This window comes from Sitodiplosis mosellana, unplaced genomic scaffold (assembly GCF_009176505.1).
Source record: "Sitodiplosis mosellana isolate CC-2019 unplaced genomic scaffold, AAFC_SMos_1.0 Smas_scaffold_6166, whole genome shotgun sequence".
NCBI classification, from domain to species: Eukaryota; Metazoa; Arthropoda; class Insecta; order Diptera; family Cecidomyiidae; genus Sitodiplosis; species Sitodiplosis mosellana.
In genome coordinates, this window is record NW_022601407.1 from 1010704 (window position 1) to 1025517 (window position 14814).

The 14814-nt window shown below is 36.3% G+C and overlaps 1 protein-coding gene across 7 annotated transcripts in view; it reads right to left on the reverse strand.

Moving 5' to 3' along the window:
• Nucleotides 1–11527: 11527 nt before the first annotated feature.
• LOC129575161 (uncharacterized) overlaps nucleotides 11528–14814 on the reverse strand; it is a 12535-nt gene continuing 9248 nt past the window's right edge. For 6 of the 7 annotated variants that reach the window (XM_055458144.1, XM_055458143.1, XM_055458141.1 and 3 more), the window contains 5 exons: nucleotides 14673–14791; nucleotides 14320–14595; nucleotides 14073–14229; nucleotides 13654–13987; nucleotides 11528–13568 (listed from right to left, as the gene is read on the reverse strand). In XM_055458144.1, coding sequence (XP_055314119.1) covers nucleotides 11948–13568; nucleotides 13654–13987; nucleotides 14073–14229; nucleotides 14320–14595; nucleotides 14673–14791 — 2507 coding nt within the window. In that variant the 3' untranslated portion in view covers nucleotides 11528–11947. The remainder of the gene's footprint in view (nucleotides 13569–13653; nucleotides 13988–14072; nucleotides 14230–14319; nucleotides 14596–14672; nucleotides 14792–14814) is intronic. The other variant, XM_055458142.1, reaches the window with a different exon arrangement.

A 14814-nucleotide genomic window follows, 5' to 3' on the forward strand; every position in this document is an offset into this window, starting at 1 on the left:
GAGAGAGAGAGAGAGAGAGAGAGAGAGTAAAAAACGTCCTCATTGCCTCATTTATTGTTTGGTGTGCATTATTATTACCTATTTGCTATTTATTCGATAAAATAGACAATAGCCAGCGGGAACAATACACATGCACATCCATTTACAGATTCAATTGTAGCAACGGTAACAAAGGCCACGCTCGGTGAAAATATGAGGCGCATCTTTTGTGAATCGCAACACAAAACCGTGCGCACATGTTACAGAAACTCGCACATACTTGGCCGACAGGACCTATAGAATGTGCAATGCATTGTCGCTGGATTTGTGTGGGATTGCGAGGGCAAGCGAATTGCAAACAACGAAGACGAAACAGCACAGATTCATTTTCTACATACTCTATGCTGGATAATATCCAGTGGATATCCTATTTTTTTTATGGGGAGTTATTTTCTACTTTCTCCAGTGCATGTTTTCAGCTACTGAAAATATATTTTGAACTCATAATGTCCATGTTCTCTACAAGAGGTAGCATTAGTGAATCAATAAAAATTATTAGCAAATTTCGAGTTAAGCTGATGAAAATAGTTTGAAGGGTTCAGCATTGATATCAGTCTCATTTTAATGGAATGACATTCAAATTTTACACAATATGAAAATGAATAAACGATAAAATAGACTATTCAAGAGAGAGAGACAGACAGAGAGAGAGAGAGAGAGAGAGAGAGAGAGAGAGAGAGTAAAAAACGTCCTCATTGCCACAAATGAATGGTTTGGAGCGAAAATGTAATACAGAAAAGTTGAGCGGAAAAATGTCGATGATGAATGAGCGGAAAAGGGATAGCTATATATTAAACTATAGTGAATTATATATAAGGGTCTCAGACGAGAAAATAGGGGAAATTTTCAGGGAATTCAGTTATTTAAAACAATTGAACAAATGTATCCAAAAATCGAAAAATTGTGAATAAAAATCTAAATTTTGTCGAAGAGTGCAAAATTTTGTAACTTGTGTTCACATTCTATCAAAATTTATCACATTCTCATTTGGAGGTTGTCTCATTTTCACAATATTGACATATTTTCTGTGCATTACTCTTGAAATATATGGAACAAACAAATCGAAATTTTAGCTCCAATTCTGTATACTGTATGACATAAAAAATTAAAATATCCATAACAAATTTTTTGCGCTAATACTGTTTTCGGGGATTCGTGAAATCTCGCCGGGAATCATGTTGATTTTCGGGGAAATTCCCCGGATTCACACCCCCCCCATCTGGGAGACTTAACTATATAGCTATCCTTTTTCATTTGACATTTTTCCGCTCAACTTTTCTGTATTACATTTTCGCTCCAAACCATTCAAATATACTTGCATCCATTGACAGACAGCCTTCAAATCGACACACCCCTGGAATGACTGCTTGACTAATTTGAAATTCCATCAAAGAGTGTGAAATGAAAGATGAGCAATCTCTGATTTGCTTGAAAATCGCTCACGTTCGAGGTCTTTATGAATACCCAATCGAAGTATATGCTTCAAATCACGGTTTGTCTGTCGATTCGATAAGTTTCGGCCTTTTTCAACTTGAAAATTAATCATACGAAATAGTTAAGAAGACGAGTGATTTGAAAAGCGCAATAAAATGTGAAATTAAGCGTATAAAATGGACAAACGACCAGAACAAAACCAAAAAACTTCATCCAGTTTATCGATACGATACGAAATGAAAAGAACAAAACAAAATCGAAAAAAAATCTGGAACACCATGGATAAATCAACAGAAAAATGTTGTAATGTATGTATATGTGGAACTCGGTTGCCGTGAAGAATTACAAAAACTTGCGGCCTTAACAGAATTCGAACAATGCATTTCACATGCGAGCCACGCATCGACAAAACAATGAATCCAATTGTTGTAATCGAAAACGTTTTTTCAGTTTAATTAAGTATTTTCGCTGGTCGGTTTTCTCTGGATCGATTTTATACAACAGAATAGAGTAGAGGGCGTTTATATTCTCTCATCGACTTTTCGAAAGCCCACGTATCAAACATGTTAACATGTTAATATGGCGTTAAATTGTTCATTACTATTATTTCAGTGCTTGTCAGACAGACAGACAGACGGGCTAAATTACTAACAAGATGCATACTTCGGAAAAATACGATTTATACGATTGGCCTGGTTGAGATGTAGAATGGACTTCTGTTGACCAAACTTCATATATGTATATGTGAACTCTGCTGTTTTTACTTTCCATGTTTGATCTGAATGAAATTGGCCCATAAATTCATCCACAGCGACATAATGAGCACGTCTTTTTGTTTATCAGCGTGCGCCTAGAAAACTTTCAATTTTACCAACGTAATTTTTTAAAATAAAAAAAAGGTTACGAGTTTCACAGTTCCATTTCAATGTGACAAGGAAGAGGGTGGATATGGAGAAGCCTCTTCCGGTGTACTACTGTCTGATTAAAACTTTTGACATATTCGTTTTTCGACACTCTTTTCAACAGAAATACTTTTTGCATTTGTCTTTTTCTTCTCTTCAGACGTTCCGGATCTATAATAATGACACACAAGCTCGTTGTACGGCCTTCTGTATCTCGAACACATATCTTCCAATCAAGTTTTTTTTTCTGATGACATTCGACTGCGTTGTTCCATTTAAATAAGCGTTGTTCCATTCAATTTTCGCACCCACATTTCGAAGCGAACGAGGAAATTATGGAAAAAAAGGAAGATTGAAATAGTTACCAGAGCCTGGCTTCAGGCCACCACTATTGTGGCGCTCGTTGCGGTAGCCTCGGTAAGTAGCGTCGTTGCCAATGGTTGTCAACAACCCTATCGGGAGACTGGCACATTCGAAATTGTGCCATTTTAAACATAACCTCAAAGTTTGTTGTGTCAAGTGCAACGCATTGTTTCCCGTTGTTAGATATTAGTGCAATAAAAGCTAAATTTTTTTATTTGCGTTTTTTTGATAATAAAATGAAAATGTGCATGTTACACCAACACAAAATCAAAAAGATGAGGTTATGTTTGAAATGACTCGTCATGACACACACAATGGCACATTTGAGAATGTGCCAATCTCTCGATAGGGATCATACAAATGTCAAACGTAGTCAGCTTGTCAATTACAGCCGGGGCCTGATAGTTACCGACTCTTTCAACGTTTTCGATTTCAAAATGAATCGAGAAACCTTTATGCATTTTGAAAACAAGCGAGAGTATATGGCAGAGCACGTGAGCCACTGAGTATGTATGTGTGTGTTTGTGTGTGTTTGTGTGTGTGTGTGTGTGTGTGTGTGTGTGTGTGTGTATGTGTGTGGGTAATATGTAAGTGTATCATTTTCAGGAAGAATACTGGAAATGAGTTTTCTGTAAATGCCACTTTCGCTTTAAACACGCAACAGCCGATTTAATAACCGTTCCAAACCGAACATTTCAATTGTATCAGGATTTTCACATATTTTCATCTCATTGATGAAACGCAGAGCAGACACTCCATTTCACTGTGCAACGTATAGAATTTTGAAAGAAAAAAAGAAAAAGAGAGCGAGAATTGAACGTGTTTGTGAATTCATTTGTGTTTGCCCGGAATACTATGGGCCGAATGCATTTGAAAAGTAGTCAACCCATCAGCATACACACCACATCCAAGGACAAAGTATACGTGATCCGATTCATTGATAAACGCACTCAATTACAATAGCACCCAAAATAGAAACCGATATGTTCAAGTTGATGACATTCACAAAAAACCGGGAAGCATCGGTGATGATGCGATTTGAAATTTAATTAAACGTGTACAACAAAAAAAATTAGATGAACGAGATAAATCGCACTCAGCCAAACCACCATTTTTTGTGCTATTGCGCTTGTATTATATGAAGAGATCGATGTGCAGACGTTCGCATTCTGATTTAGGGCAGACGTTCGCATCTGATTGTTGATCAACGAACATGGTAGTACGATTAGTTAGTTGAGTGGATCATTTGCTTTATCTGTTTGCGATAGTTATTTCTTGTGCTATATTCATTCATCCATTCATCCCATCGGCTATGGTATGTTTGCCGGTTTTTGTCGACTGACAAACAGGAAACAATATCACATTCTTCTATCATGGCACATCTTTTGTAAGATTGCGTCTTTTTGTCTGCTCCGCATGTGTATTGGATATATGGAAGCCAAGTTTTTCCATGCTCATGCATGTGCTATGTGCAACATGCATTGATTACTATTGGTTTGAACTGAAATTTTTTTTTGAGCCCTTTAAAACTTAAGTAAGCATAAATAACACGCAAAATATGGTTATGTTGATCACCTCTTGATCTCAAAATAATACAGTTTAGAATGGTGAGCGAGCGAAAATAAAACTCACACAAACTGGAAATGGAAGTAGGTCTGTGTTTGCCGCTGTTGTGAATGGTGGCAAAACAAAGTCGGCAAGACTTCCACTCATTGCGAATGTACGTTCACATGGGATGCTCTCGTAAACCACTAATCACTTGAAGAGCTAAAATATTCGAACTGAAGGAGAGAAAAAAAATCATTGTTTGCTCACTCTCTCTCTCTCTCTCTCTCCCCACTTTTCACCTTCCTGGTTGGTCTCGATTGCACGGCTTCTGTTTGGATATGAAGTTGTGTATCGATACGACGTTAACATTAACCATTTGCGATCATTTACTAAACATATTGTGTTTCAGATCCTTGTACATTTACCGCACAATTAATAACTTAGTCAATTCAATAGAAATTTGAGCTTGGTGCTTGAAAATTCAATGGCCATTCTCAATTGTGCGCATTCTTTATTTTCTACTGGAAAAACTTTTTTAATTTAAAGCTGTTATGATGCGAATTATTGTAATTCATCGTACTGCATGCGTGAACTGTTTCACTCTCCACATTCATCTATGCATATTTGCATGCAGAACTTCCAAAAACAATTGATTTACAAGAAAATCCAAACCACTTCAATCAAACCGATGTGAAATTATTACCTATTTTAACTATTCACATACGATTCAACTATTGTCACACAAAATTGAATGAAAAAAATACATATAAATTTCATTTCCCAATAATGGTGTGAACTAGACAATAGTCCAGTCCATCCGAGTCCTGTTCCTTTATTTCATTTTTCAAAATGGCATAAGGCATTCTATTATTTGAGAAAAATAAATATGTTCATCATTTTGACAATTTTAGACTTATTCTTTTGTTTTACTTTGCTTAACTTTGAGATTTTATTTGGTGTTTTTCTGCAGAAGTTCAAGTATGAAGAGAAATTAAAGATAGAAGTCTGTCAGTCATTTCATCCAAAGCAAGTTTCAAATTCTCTACTTGTATCAAACACAAGCACAAACACAAATCATCAGTATTTTTAACGATCCATTTGTAAAGCGTTGCATGTGATTTTGTTTTCAAATATTACAAATATTGCAAAATGCGTTCCTAGGATAGTGCTATACCAGGCATTTGGCAATCTCAGAAATATTAGCTTTTTAATGGTTTATATGTATCAGTAAAAATATGTTGAATAGCATTTCCTTAACTGCAACAGAAAGCCGAGCGTTGGTCTGGAGAGAAATGCACAAAGAGTTTCGTTTCGAGGAAATTGTTCGAGGCCATTTCAATGCAAACATATCGTACACAAGTAAATGCTAAGGCATACATTGCTTGTACATTATATTCGAATAATTATAGCGCTGTTATTGTTATTTCTAGTTGGCCTCAAGTGACACTTGAACATTTTACTGTTTGATAGCATCTCGATGGTAGCAATAACAAAAGCCATTCTGTGCAAAAAGGAATCGGAAAAGAAGAGAGCAAAAGAGGGAATTAAGACAAGCGAAAACATTTTGAAAAGGTAGCTACATGCATGCAAATTGATATGTGATTTATTTGGAAAACACGAGTCGCAGCTCAATGGCAAACTTGGTAACGGATCTCTCACGACCTTTTCGCCGCATAAGAAATGATGAAAATAAAACTGGCGACATTTTATCCGATTTGATTTTTGACGTTTTTACCAGAAAATGCATTGTCCTTCAAAAGCCAGAAGAAATAGGCTTCAAATTACAAGTGGCTCAGCTTTTCCTACGTCCAAATGCAAAACTCGACACACACATATATATATATTCGAAGGGGGAATTTATTCAAGAGTATTCATTGCATTCATTTTTTTGTGTTGTTCGACTTCTGATTTCATCTATGAGAAAATATGTGGCTTTCTCATTTAATTTACGTTTTGTGTCGCACTTTAGATTTCTTTTCAGCATATGTCATTTAATGCTGTTTTAATGGGTAACATTAATTTTACACACTCATAGAAAAATATTGGCATTGCATACACTAGATTGGTGGCAAATTTTTAATTGACTGATTTTTTTTGCATTTCCTTTGATAGCTTATTTTGGAATGGGAGATGTTCACATTTTTTTCGGAAATATTTTATGAAAATGCTAAATATTTTTTTTAATATGAGAAACAGCTGAAGTACATATTGATACATTATTTCGAGAATTTTTGATCTCGTTAAAATTATTTCGCGTTGTTTTTTACATTTGATGCGATTACGTAACTGAATTTTAATATAAAATTTGTGGATAATATTGAAACAAATGATAAAATAAATCGAGCAGTGCACTCGCCGATAAATTCAATTGGTTTCGACGCAGAAAACTAGTCATCAGTTGAATGATGACTGGGAACCACCTAATGGGTAGTGTACGAAATAAAGTGTTCAACATGAAAATTATATGTTTTCTAATGTTGAAATTGACGGCCGTATTGAAGCTCTGCGTCTCGGTTCAAATTAAGGAATTAAATGCAATAATTGAAAACGCAATTAAGTTGAATGTTCATATTAAATATTTTGATTGGTTTGGACAGCTTGGCCAACAATCAAATTTCTAATCGTATGATCTAAGTCAGACAGGCAGGCAGGCAGGCAGGCCATTCAAAGCCGATGATTTTCCCACCTCATTACTGTGAAACGAGAGAACAACAAATTGATCAACCAAAATGATAAAAAAAGAGTTATTAATTGGAAACAGGAAAGAGAGGAAAAAACCGTAGTGTATTGTACCCTCTAGATAATTTTTCAGAGCTACTGTTATTTTGATATTTTATAAATTTTTACGTTCATTTCTTTTTTCTCTCTCTTTTCAACGATAACAATAGCAACATCGTCGAAATATTCTTTGCCCAACTTTAAATTGTTGTAAAAAGTATGTATACGAAGTAGTGGAAGGTAGCAACGAATAGACAGTGATGAGAAAAACAAACTTTGAAAAAAAAATGAACAACAGCAACAACAACAATTAAACGCCGATTGAAATTGTACCTTTCAAGAGAGAATGGGAAAAGCAATTGTCGAAAATAATAATTAGAAAGCAGATTCGTTTCTATGGACCAAAGGACATAAATAGAAGTCAAAGAAGCGAAAATCAATTGAAGCGAAATCATTATAAATCCACTGAAAAAAAAGAAACAAACCCATTAAACGATATGACTGGATTGGTTGTGGGACAGGGTTTTCTTCATTCAAAATATTCGTTCACATGAACGATCGACAGTTCAAAAATTGGAGCCAATCACATTGTAAAGGGGTTTTTGAGAAAATGGTGTCGAAAGAAAAAGTGAAGATTCAACAAGTTAATATACAAATCCAAACCGACCAATATGTTACGTACATACATCATTATTTACTTTAAATGAAGAATTATTGGTTTTCCATCGACTTTTATACACACTCTTTGATTTCTTCATTCCCATTGGTTTACCCATACGAATTCCAATTTCACAGTTGAAGAAATGACGATGACGATGAAGTGCAATGAATTGAGAAGGGCGAGAAAACGTTTTGTTTTGACGGTAATTATTTTCAATGTCTTTTTTGTACGTGTTTTTTTGAACACCGGAAGAACAAAAAATGACACGTTCAATTCATTATCTATTCCCACATGTCTATCTATTCGCGCGAGAAAAAACAACCATTTTAGGATGATCGAAAATAAACAGAGATCAACGAAAAATAGGTCTTCAACAATTATGTGTTACAAATGTTGAACAAAATAGAATATGTTGCATTGTTTCTTCTTCGTTTTTCTTCTTTTTTGTGTTGTTGCGTTCAATCAGGTCATAATTTTATTAAAGGATATTGCGCATTATTTCTTTCTATGGACCGGAAGATACCACTTGAATTGGTTCCCAACATTGATTTGGGATCGATTTGGGATGTTTACTCGTATTGTCGGAGGAGAAAAAAAATGAAGTGAAAGCAAAAAGAATAATACATGCTCGGACATAAATCACTGACAATTACTTTCTATGCTCTATAGAAGTGATTACAATGGTTGAGCAAATTCGCACGGTTCAAATGCACTTTGTAGTGCACAGGATATTATGATTAGCAACAACACAAATCGTTTGTACTACTTTTGAAACGTCGTTTTGTGATCGGACTCGAGCATGAGAATCCAAAAAAGGATTCTATTGTTCGATCCATTTTGGAAAATCGAGAGAGAGAGAGAGAGAGAGAGAGAGAGAGAGAGAGAGAGAGAACACTCGTCAATGGCTTGATTTCGAATGTCCGTTTATAATTCATAGAAAAATGTGTTTTTTCTTCTTCGATAGATCGATTTAAATGGGCTGCAATGACTTGCAGAACTATGGATCAATCGTAATGGCTCATGAATCGAGCACAAGATTATACACATCTTCTCATAATCACTTGCACGCTTGATCCTTAATTCATTCCACTCACACGGGTCTCAAATAAAATAAAACATTGTAAATTGTAGTCATTCAGATGCAAACATGTATTTTGGTAGCTCGAATCCCAAAAATTACCGTATTGCTTTGAATCAATGATTACAACCATATAAATCACCGGGGATAATTTAACTAATCGAACTCGAAAACACACGTTTCTAAGATATATTTATATTTTCTAAATACATTTTCCGGAAAATATTTGACTTGCTTTGATTAAACTAACCTGGTAAAAGTAATTTCACCAATTCGATTGGTCTCACGATGTGGAATCAAATATTAAGTTTCGCTAACCTGCTGAAAAAAGAGAAATTTCTATGGAACACGCTGAATCAATTGTCAAACAACGCCATTGCAAGAGCCTGATCCAATTTTTCAGTTGTTCCAAGTACGGTGAGGGGGGGAAGTTTTTAGTCTTATACATATGGCAAAAGATGATGAAACAAATAGAAAAGCTGTTAAGAAGTTTCGATGTTTGCCTGAAAGAACGTCATATGAAAATTGTATTCTTGTGAAGACGGGCCAGACTGATTGCAAATAGCGATACCATTGATGATACATTTAATAAACTTTTATATTCGCCAACAAAATCAACGCAAAAGTTGCTAATATAGTTTCAATAGATTGTATTGATTCGATCACAATTGAAGGGAAGAAAAGCGTTCGATTTTATCTCTCCCCATTTTGTCAATGGATTGCTCTCTTGCAACAAACAAACACGCACACACATCGCGCTCACAACGAACAGAAAACTAGCAAAAATTGTGATTCCATTTTCGACTCGATCCATTTGCCATTATCATTGGAATTTGGCATTCTTTCTTTTCTTTCCCTTTCCCTTTCCCTTTCCCTTTCCCTTTTCCTTTCCTTTCCTTTCCTTATTCTTTTTCAATTCGAAATGAAAAAAAAAATGGAAAAAAGAGCGATGACAACAGCCAACAGTTTCCATGACCGAATGTATACATACAAATGAAGAAAACCTTTTTATTTATTCCGTACGTACGTACGTTCGACTCGTATCTTTACATTTCTTCTTCTTCTTCGAAACGTACGTACTTTGTATATGGTTCGGTTTCGATTCGCGCACCACATCAGAACAATCAGAAAAATAGTCAACAATAGGCTATTGTTGCCTTTTTCCGTATGTATCAGAATATAGCAACTTGTGTCACGCGGGAAAGTGCAATAATCAAAATTTCATTTCAATTAACGAATCTCAATTTCGGTAACAAAAAAAAAACACAATTTTTTTTCAATATGAACAAAGTCAACAGAAATATTTACTTTCTGTTCTCAAATCTTCAAGTTAAATTGAATGTAAAACTTGTGTATATAAAACAGAACCAATAGGCTCGAGAGAGTATTGATTTAGGTTTAAAATCGAATATATCAAGAAAAATTGATATGCTGCATAGTACATTCTGATCACACTTCGGTTAATTGAAACAAATCGCATTGACAGTTCAATAACAAAGATAGAGCAGGTACAAAAAAGGCAATGATAGAAATATTTAAATTGGATAGTATGTTGAACTTTCATATGCACGAAGTCACAGTATCGAAAAGTTACAGGTGCAGTCGAATAGCGAAATGACGGCAACGACAGCATTAAAACTAATAATGTTACAAATTACGATGGAAAATAAAATGGAAATAGTACTTGTCTGTTAAGTGCACAGCTAGGTGATTGCAAACCAACGTTTCATATTATCGTTGAAATGCCTGCAAGTTCATGCGCTGAAATAGAAATTACTTCACCAATGTAACCATTTTCCTTTGCTAAGTGCTCTTTCAGAAATATATTCTTGACCATTATCCATCAGTCTGTTTTGATACAATTTTTGAGCGGTATAAATAAATATCGAATTTATCCAGTTGCAGGGGTTAGAATGAGAAAATGAAAAAGTTTCGGTTCGTTGGAAATGAAATGCACAACAGGGGGCAGCACACAACTTCTATATCTTACTTATCGTATTTATCAACAGGTGGCTTCGTTTGAATATCAAAGCTCATATTTTTTAGTTGCATTCCAAAATTTCCAGAAATTGTTACATTTAGTGGTGAATTTCAGTCATGATAATATTTTTTTTAATATTGGCCTGATACTATCCAACTCAAAAATTCACCTCAAAAAATACAGAAAAACAACGAAGTTCAAGAATTCCATAAAATCAACAAATCACACTTATCTGAACCACTATAACACATGTCTCTTTCTTACATTTTATTGGTAAAATTCAGTTACTACGTGAAGAGAAAAAACTTTGATGCTCTCTAAATTGATACATGCTTTTCATTTCCATAACAAGAATTTCTGAAAAATATCAACCATATTGATAAATCAAATACTAGAATGATTTATAATAAATCTTTAATTTACTCATTCCAGTTTCAGCTTTCCAAGACCCGTGTGCAAATAAAATGACTAACATTCACTCAGTTGTATGTAACTGTATCTAGTGATACACAACTAAAACTGGCTAAGTTGATTGAAATCATACGTTTTGTATGGAGACAATCACGTTTAGTTATTCTTTCAGTCAGTCGACTAATTTGGGACATTTTGACTAAGAGTGATTTGTGATTAAAGTTAACTGCAGTTGCTTATTTTGTTCGAGACAATCACTTTTAGTCAGTCAAAATGTCCCAAATTAATCGACTGAATAGTCAGTCAAAAATTTTCCACACGGGGAGTAATCGAAAGCAACTACAAGACTTAGAAAGTGGCTACGATTGCGATTGAAAAAAATATTTTCAAAATTCATGATTTAATTTTCATTTATTATATTTCATAACATTAATATTGAATAATTGTATATAATTAGAAAAAAGTAATAATCATCAGCAAAAACTGAGAAAGAACTATCACTCATAATTTTTCATTCAGCGGTCCATTTCATGATTTTTTTTCCATCTCATTTTAAAAAAGTGGGAACAGATTTATCTTTTTTTAACAATTCTAAATATTTTTTTCTTTCTCTTTACTCGCTTTGTTTCTCGAATGTCTTAATTTGTATGCCTTAACATTTGTTTTCATCGTCCTTCTACATCCATCGAGTTCTCACAGTTTCATCTCTACGCGATTGGTTGTTTTTTTTTCTGTTCGCGTACATTCATCACATACGCTGAAGGGCTACGATATTGAATGAATTATCATTTGTGAAAAATGAAATCGATTGGCTATGATTTCGTTTGCTGTGAGTGTCCCGCATTTTGTCCGGCTGCAGTACCATCATCTTCTACTTCAAACGCATCCGATGGTTTCTTTGTAATATCGTTGGGGTTCTCCGCTGGGTCAGTCAGCTTATTTAAGTTTTGTGAATTCGCTGGTGATTGTTCTATGTCGCAATCATTTTCTTCATCTGGATGCGATTTCTGCATCGTTGTCTGAGGTGATTTTATGGGGACCACGGTCGATTTTACAGCATCATTATCGGTCAAATAAGTCAATTCGTTCTCGGTCCGTGCATTACTAGGTGCGGTACTCCGATAAACTATTGTTTCCATGTCGCTAGTGTTTGGTTTGCTTAATTTGCTATCCTTATCATTGGCTATTATTTGTTTATCACTATTACTAATGGTAGAATCATGTTCCAAACTCGTACTATTGGTATTGGTCACAATTGGTTCTTTGCTTAACGCTATAACATTGTCTGGGCTCTCAACAGATTTTGGATTGGCACTGTGCGTCTGTATACTGTTCACATTGGCCTCCTTGTCATCGATGTTCATGACAATTGTATCGCTCACTGGCGGCTGATACGATTCATATGACGAATATCGCCCCGACAGATCTTTCACTTCGTTCAAACGCTCCTGGCATCCATTGTTTAATTCATCGTTGATAAAGTGTATTGATTTCAACTTATTATCACTACTTGAATGAAATTTTCGCGGTGAAATTTGTTCAAGATTGAATTTGGCTTGTGGTGCATCGGATGTAACGCTTAGTTTCATTGGTTCACTGCGAGTCTCGTTATTGGTAACTAGATTACTTTTTACTTTTTCGATTGAAATGCTATATGTACAGTCGGCCATGGCATCCTTGTGTGATGCAGCGGCCAATTTCGGTGCTCTATCGCGCATGGCAAACACTTGATCGGCCGATGTCGGTAATGATTCATTAAAATGACTATTGTTACTATTACTATGATTTGAACTGTTGCGGTTGCTTGAGCTATTTGTATGCTTCTCGCTACTGATATTATACGGTTCGTGCGCTGGCGGAGCGATCGATGTGGATGCGTTATGCTTTTTTGCGTTTTGATACTTGTGTGGTGGAACGTAGTGTTTAGGTAAAGCAGCTGAAACTGAGGGAATGTTTGAAGAGCTATGGGCTGGCGAAGGAGCTGTTGACCGTGATTTTGATGCACTTTCATGTGCTATGGGCGACGGTGCAGTATTGTTTCGGTTATGTGACAGATTCAACGAACTCACTGATGTGACCGATGCGTTCGGTGACGAGGTATGTGGTAAATTGTAGGCGCTCGGAATTTGAGAGTTATGATTAAGCGAAGAGAAGCCAGCCATCGCAGCAAATTGCCCGAACGAATGTTGCATATGTGGAGGTAGACTGTGGTGCACTGCTCCTGGTGGAAAGCCCAGCCCCAAGCCAAGACTATGTGGTGATCGCTGTGAGACGGCACCGGGAAACTGTGACATTCCTTGTAGAAATAAATTACGCTGAACTTCCGCAGCGTACATTTGGGCAAATTGGCGGTCACGCTCTTCCTTTTCTAGCAATTCACGTTTTTCTTTCTCCCGTTGCTCTTTTTCACGCAATTCACGTTCACGTTGTTCACTGGCGATTTCAATGAGATTTTGTTTATGGTCAAAAATCGGGAATTTCAAAAACAACTGGAAATATTTCGTGAATAAATTCTTACCGTTCGCGTTGTTCTCTTTCTTTACGCTCTTTCTCGCGCTGTGCTTCTTTTGCGCGTTGGATCTCTTTTTGCCTCTCTTGCTCTCTCCTGAGCTCTTCCTCACGCAGTAAACGCAGTCGTTGTTCTTCTTCTACCATTTTCATCATTCCGGGAATCATGCCAGGCAACGATGAATTCGGTAGTAGTGTATTGTATAGCTGAGCGTATGATGGAAAATGTGGGTACATGGGCGCTGCGTGTGGATGATGACCGACGGCCGATCGAAAGGAATTTTGAAAGCGTGGATCCATGAATTCTGAGTAGGCAAATGCTGCCGGATTGAAGAGTTGTCCGCCTATGCACGATTTTCAAATAAGAAAAAAGGATTACTATTGATTTGATTCAATTTGAGTGATCATGAATACCAAAGTAACACACACCTGCTTGTAAAGGCATTGTGTTAAATGGCGGAAAAACATCTAATGGAGGATAAACACCTGCGGCAGCCGTACGTTCGTCTGGTCGATATGGTTGAAAGCCACTTCGTGCTAAAGCCTCTGGTTGATGTGCTCTCACATTGGTACCCATTCGAGCCATCTAATTACAAATAGCAAATTGACATTTAGTAAAGTGTTATTAGCAAATACAATAAAAATTCGATGAATGTTCGCGTAGTTAAAAATGAACCTTTTCCGGTGGTGGTGAGCTCGCTTTCTTTCTATGCTGCTCTGTATCAGAAACTACAACAACATTTTCAGTATTCCTATTTTCAGTATTGGTGCCGCCACCGCCACCGCTGAACCGTTGATGTAGATTTATAGGGTTTGCACTATTACTACCACTGGTACCAGCACTGACTGCCCGTTGATCGACTGGTTCGTCATCCTTTACGTCAGCTTGCTTGGCTAAACTCCTAAGCGCCGAAGCAAATGGTCCTCTTCCACCGTTATTGGATGAAGGCATCTAAGTGAAGGCATATTATTATTAATTATTTCGATCAATTATTCCAACATTATCACGAAGAATGGACAAACACTTACATTCGAATGATGCGCAGAAGGTTGAGTGGTTTGACCGGGTTGAACATGCATCACTGGTGCTGGACTCGTTGCGGGACGTTTCTGGGCCGATCGCACTGTGCCTGTGCCTGTGCCTGTGCCTGTGCCTGTGCCTGTGCCTGTG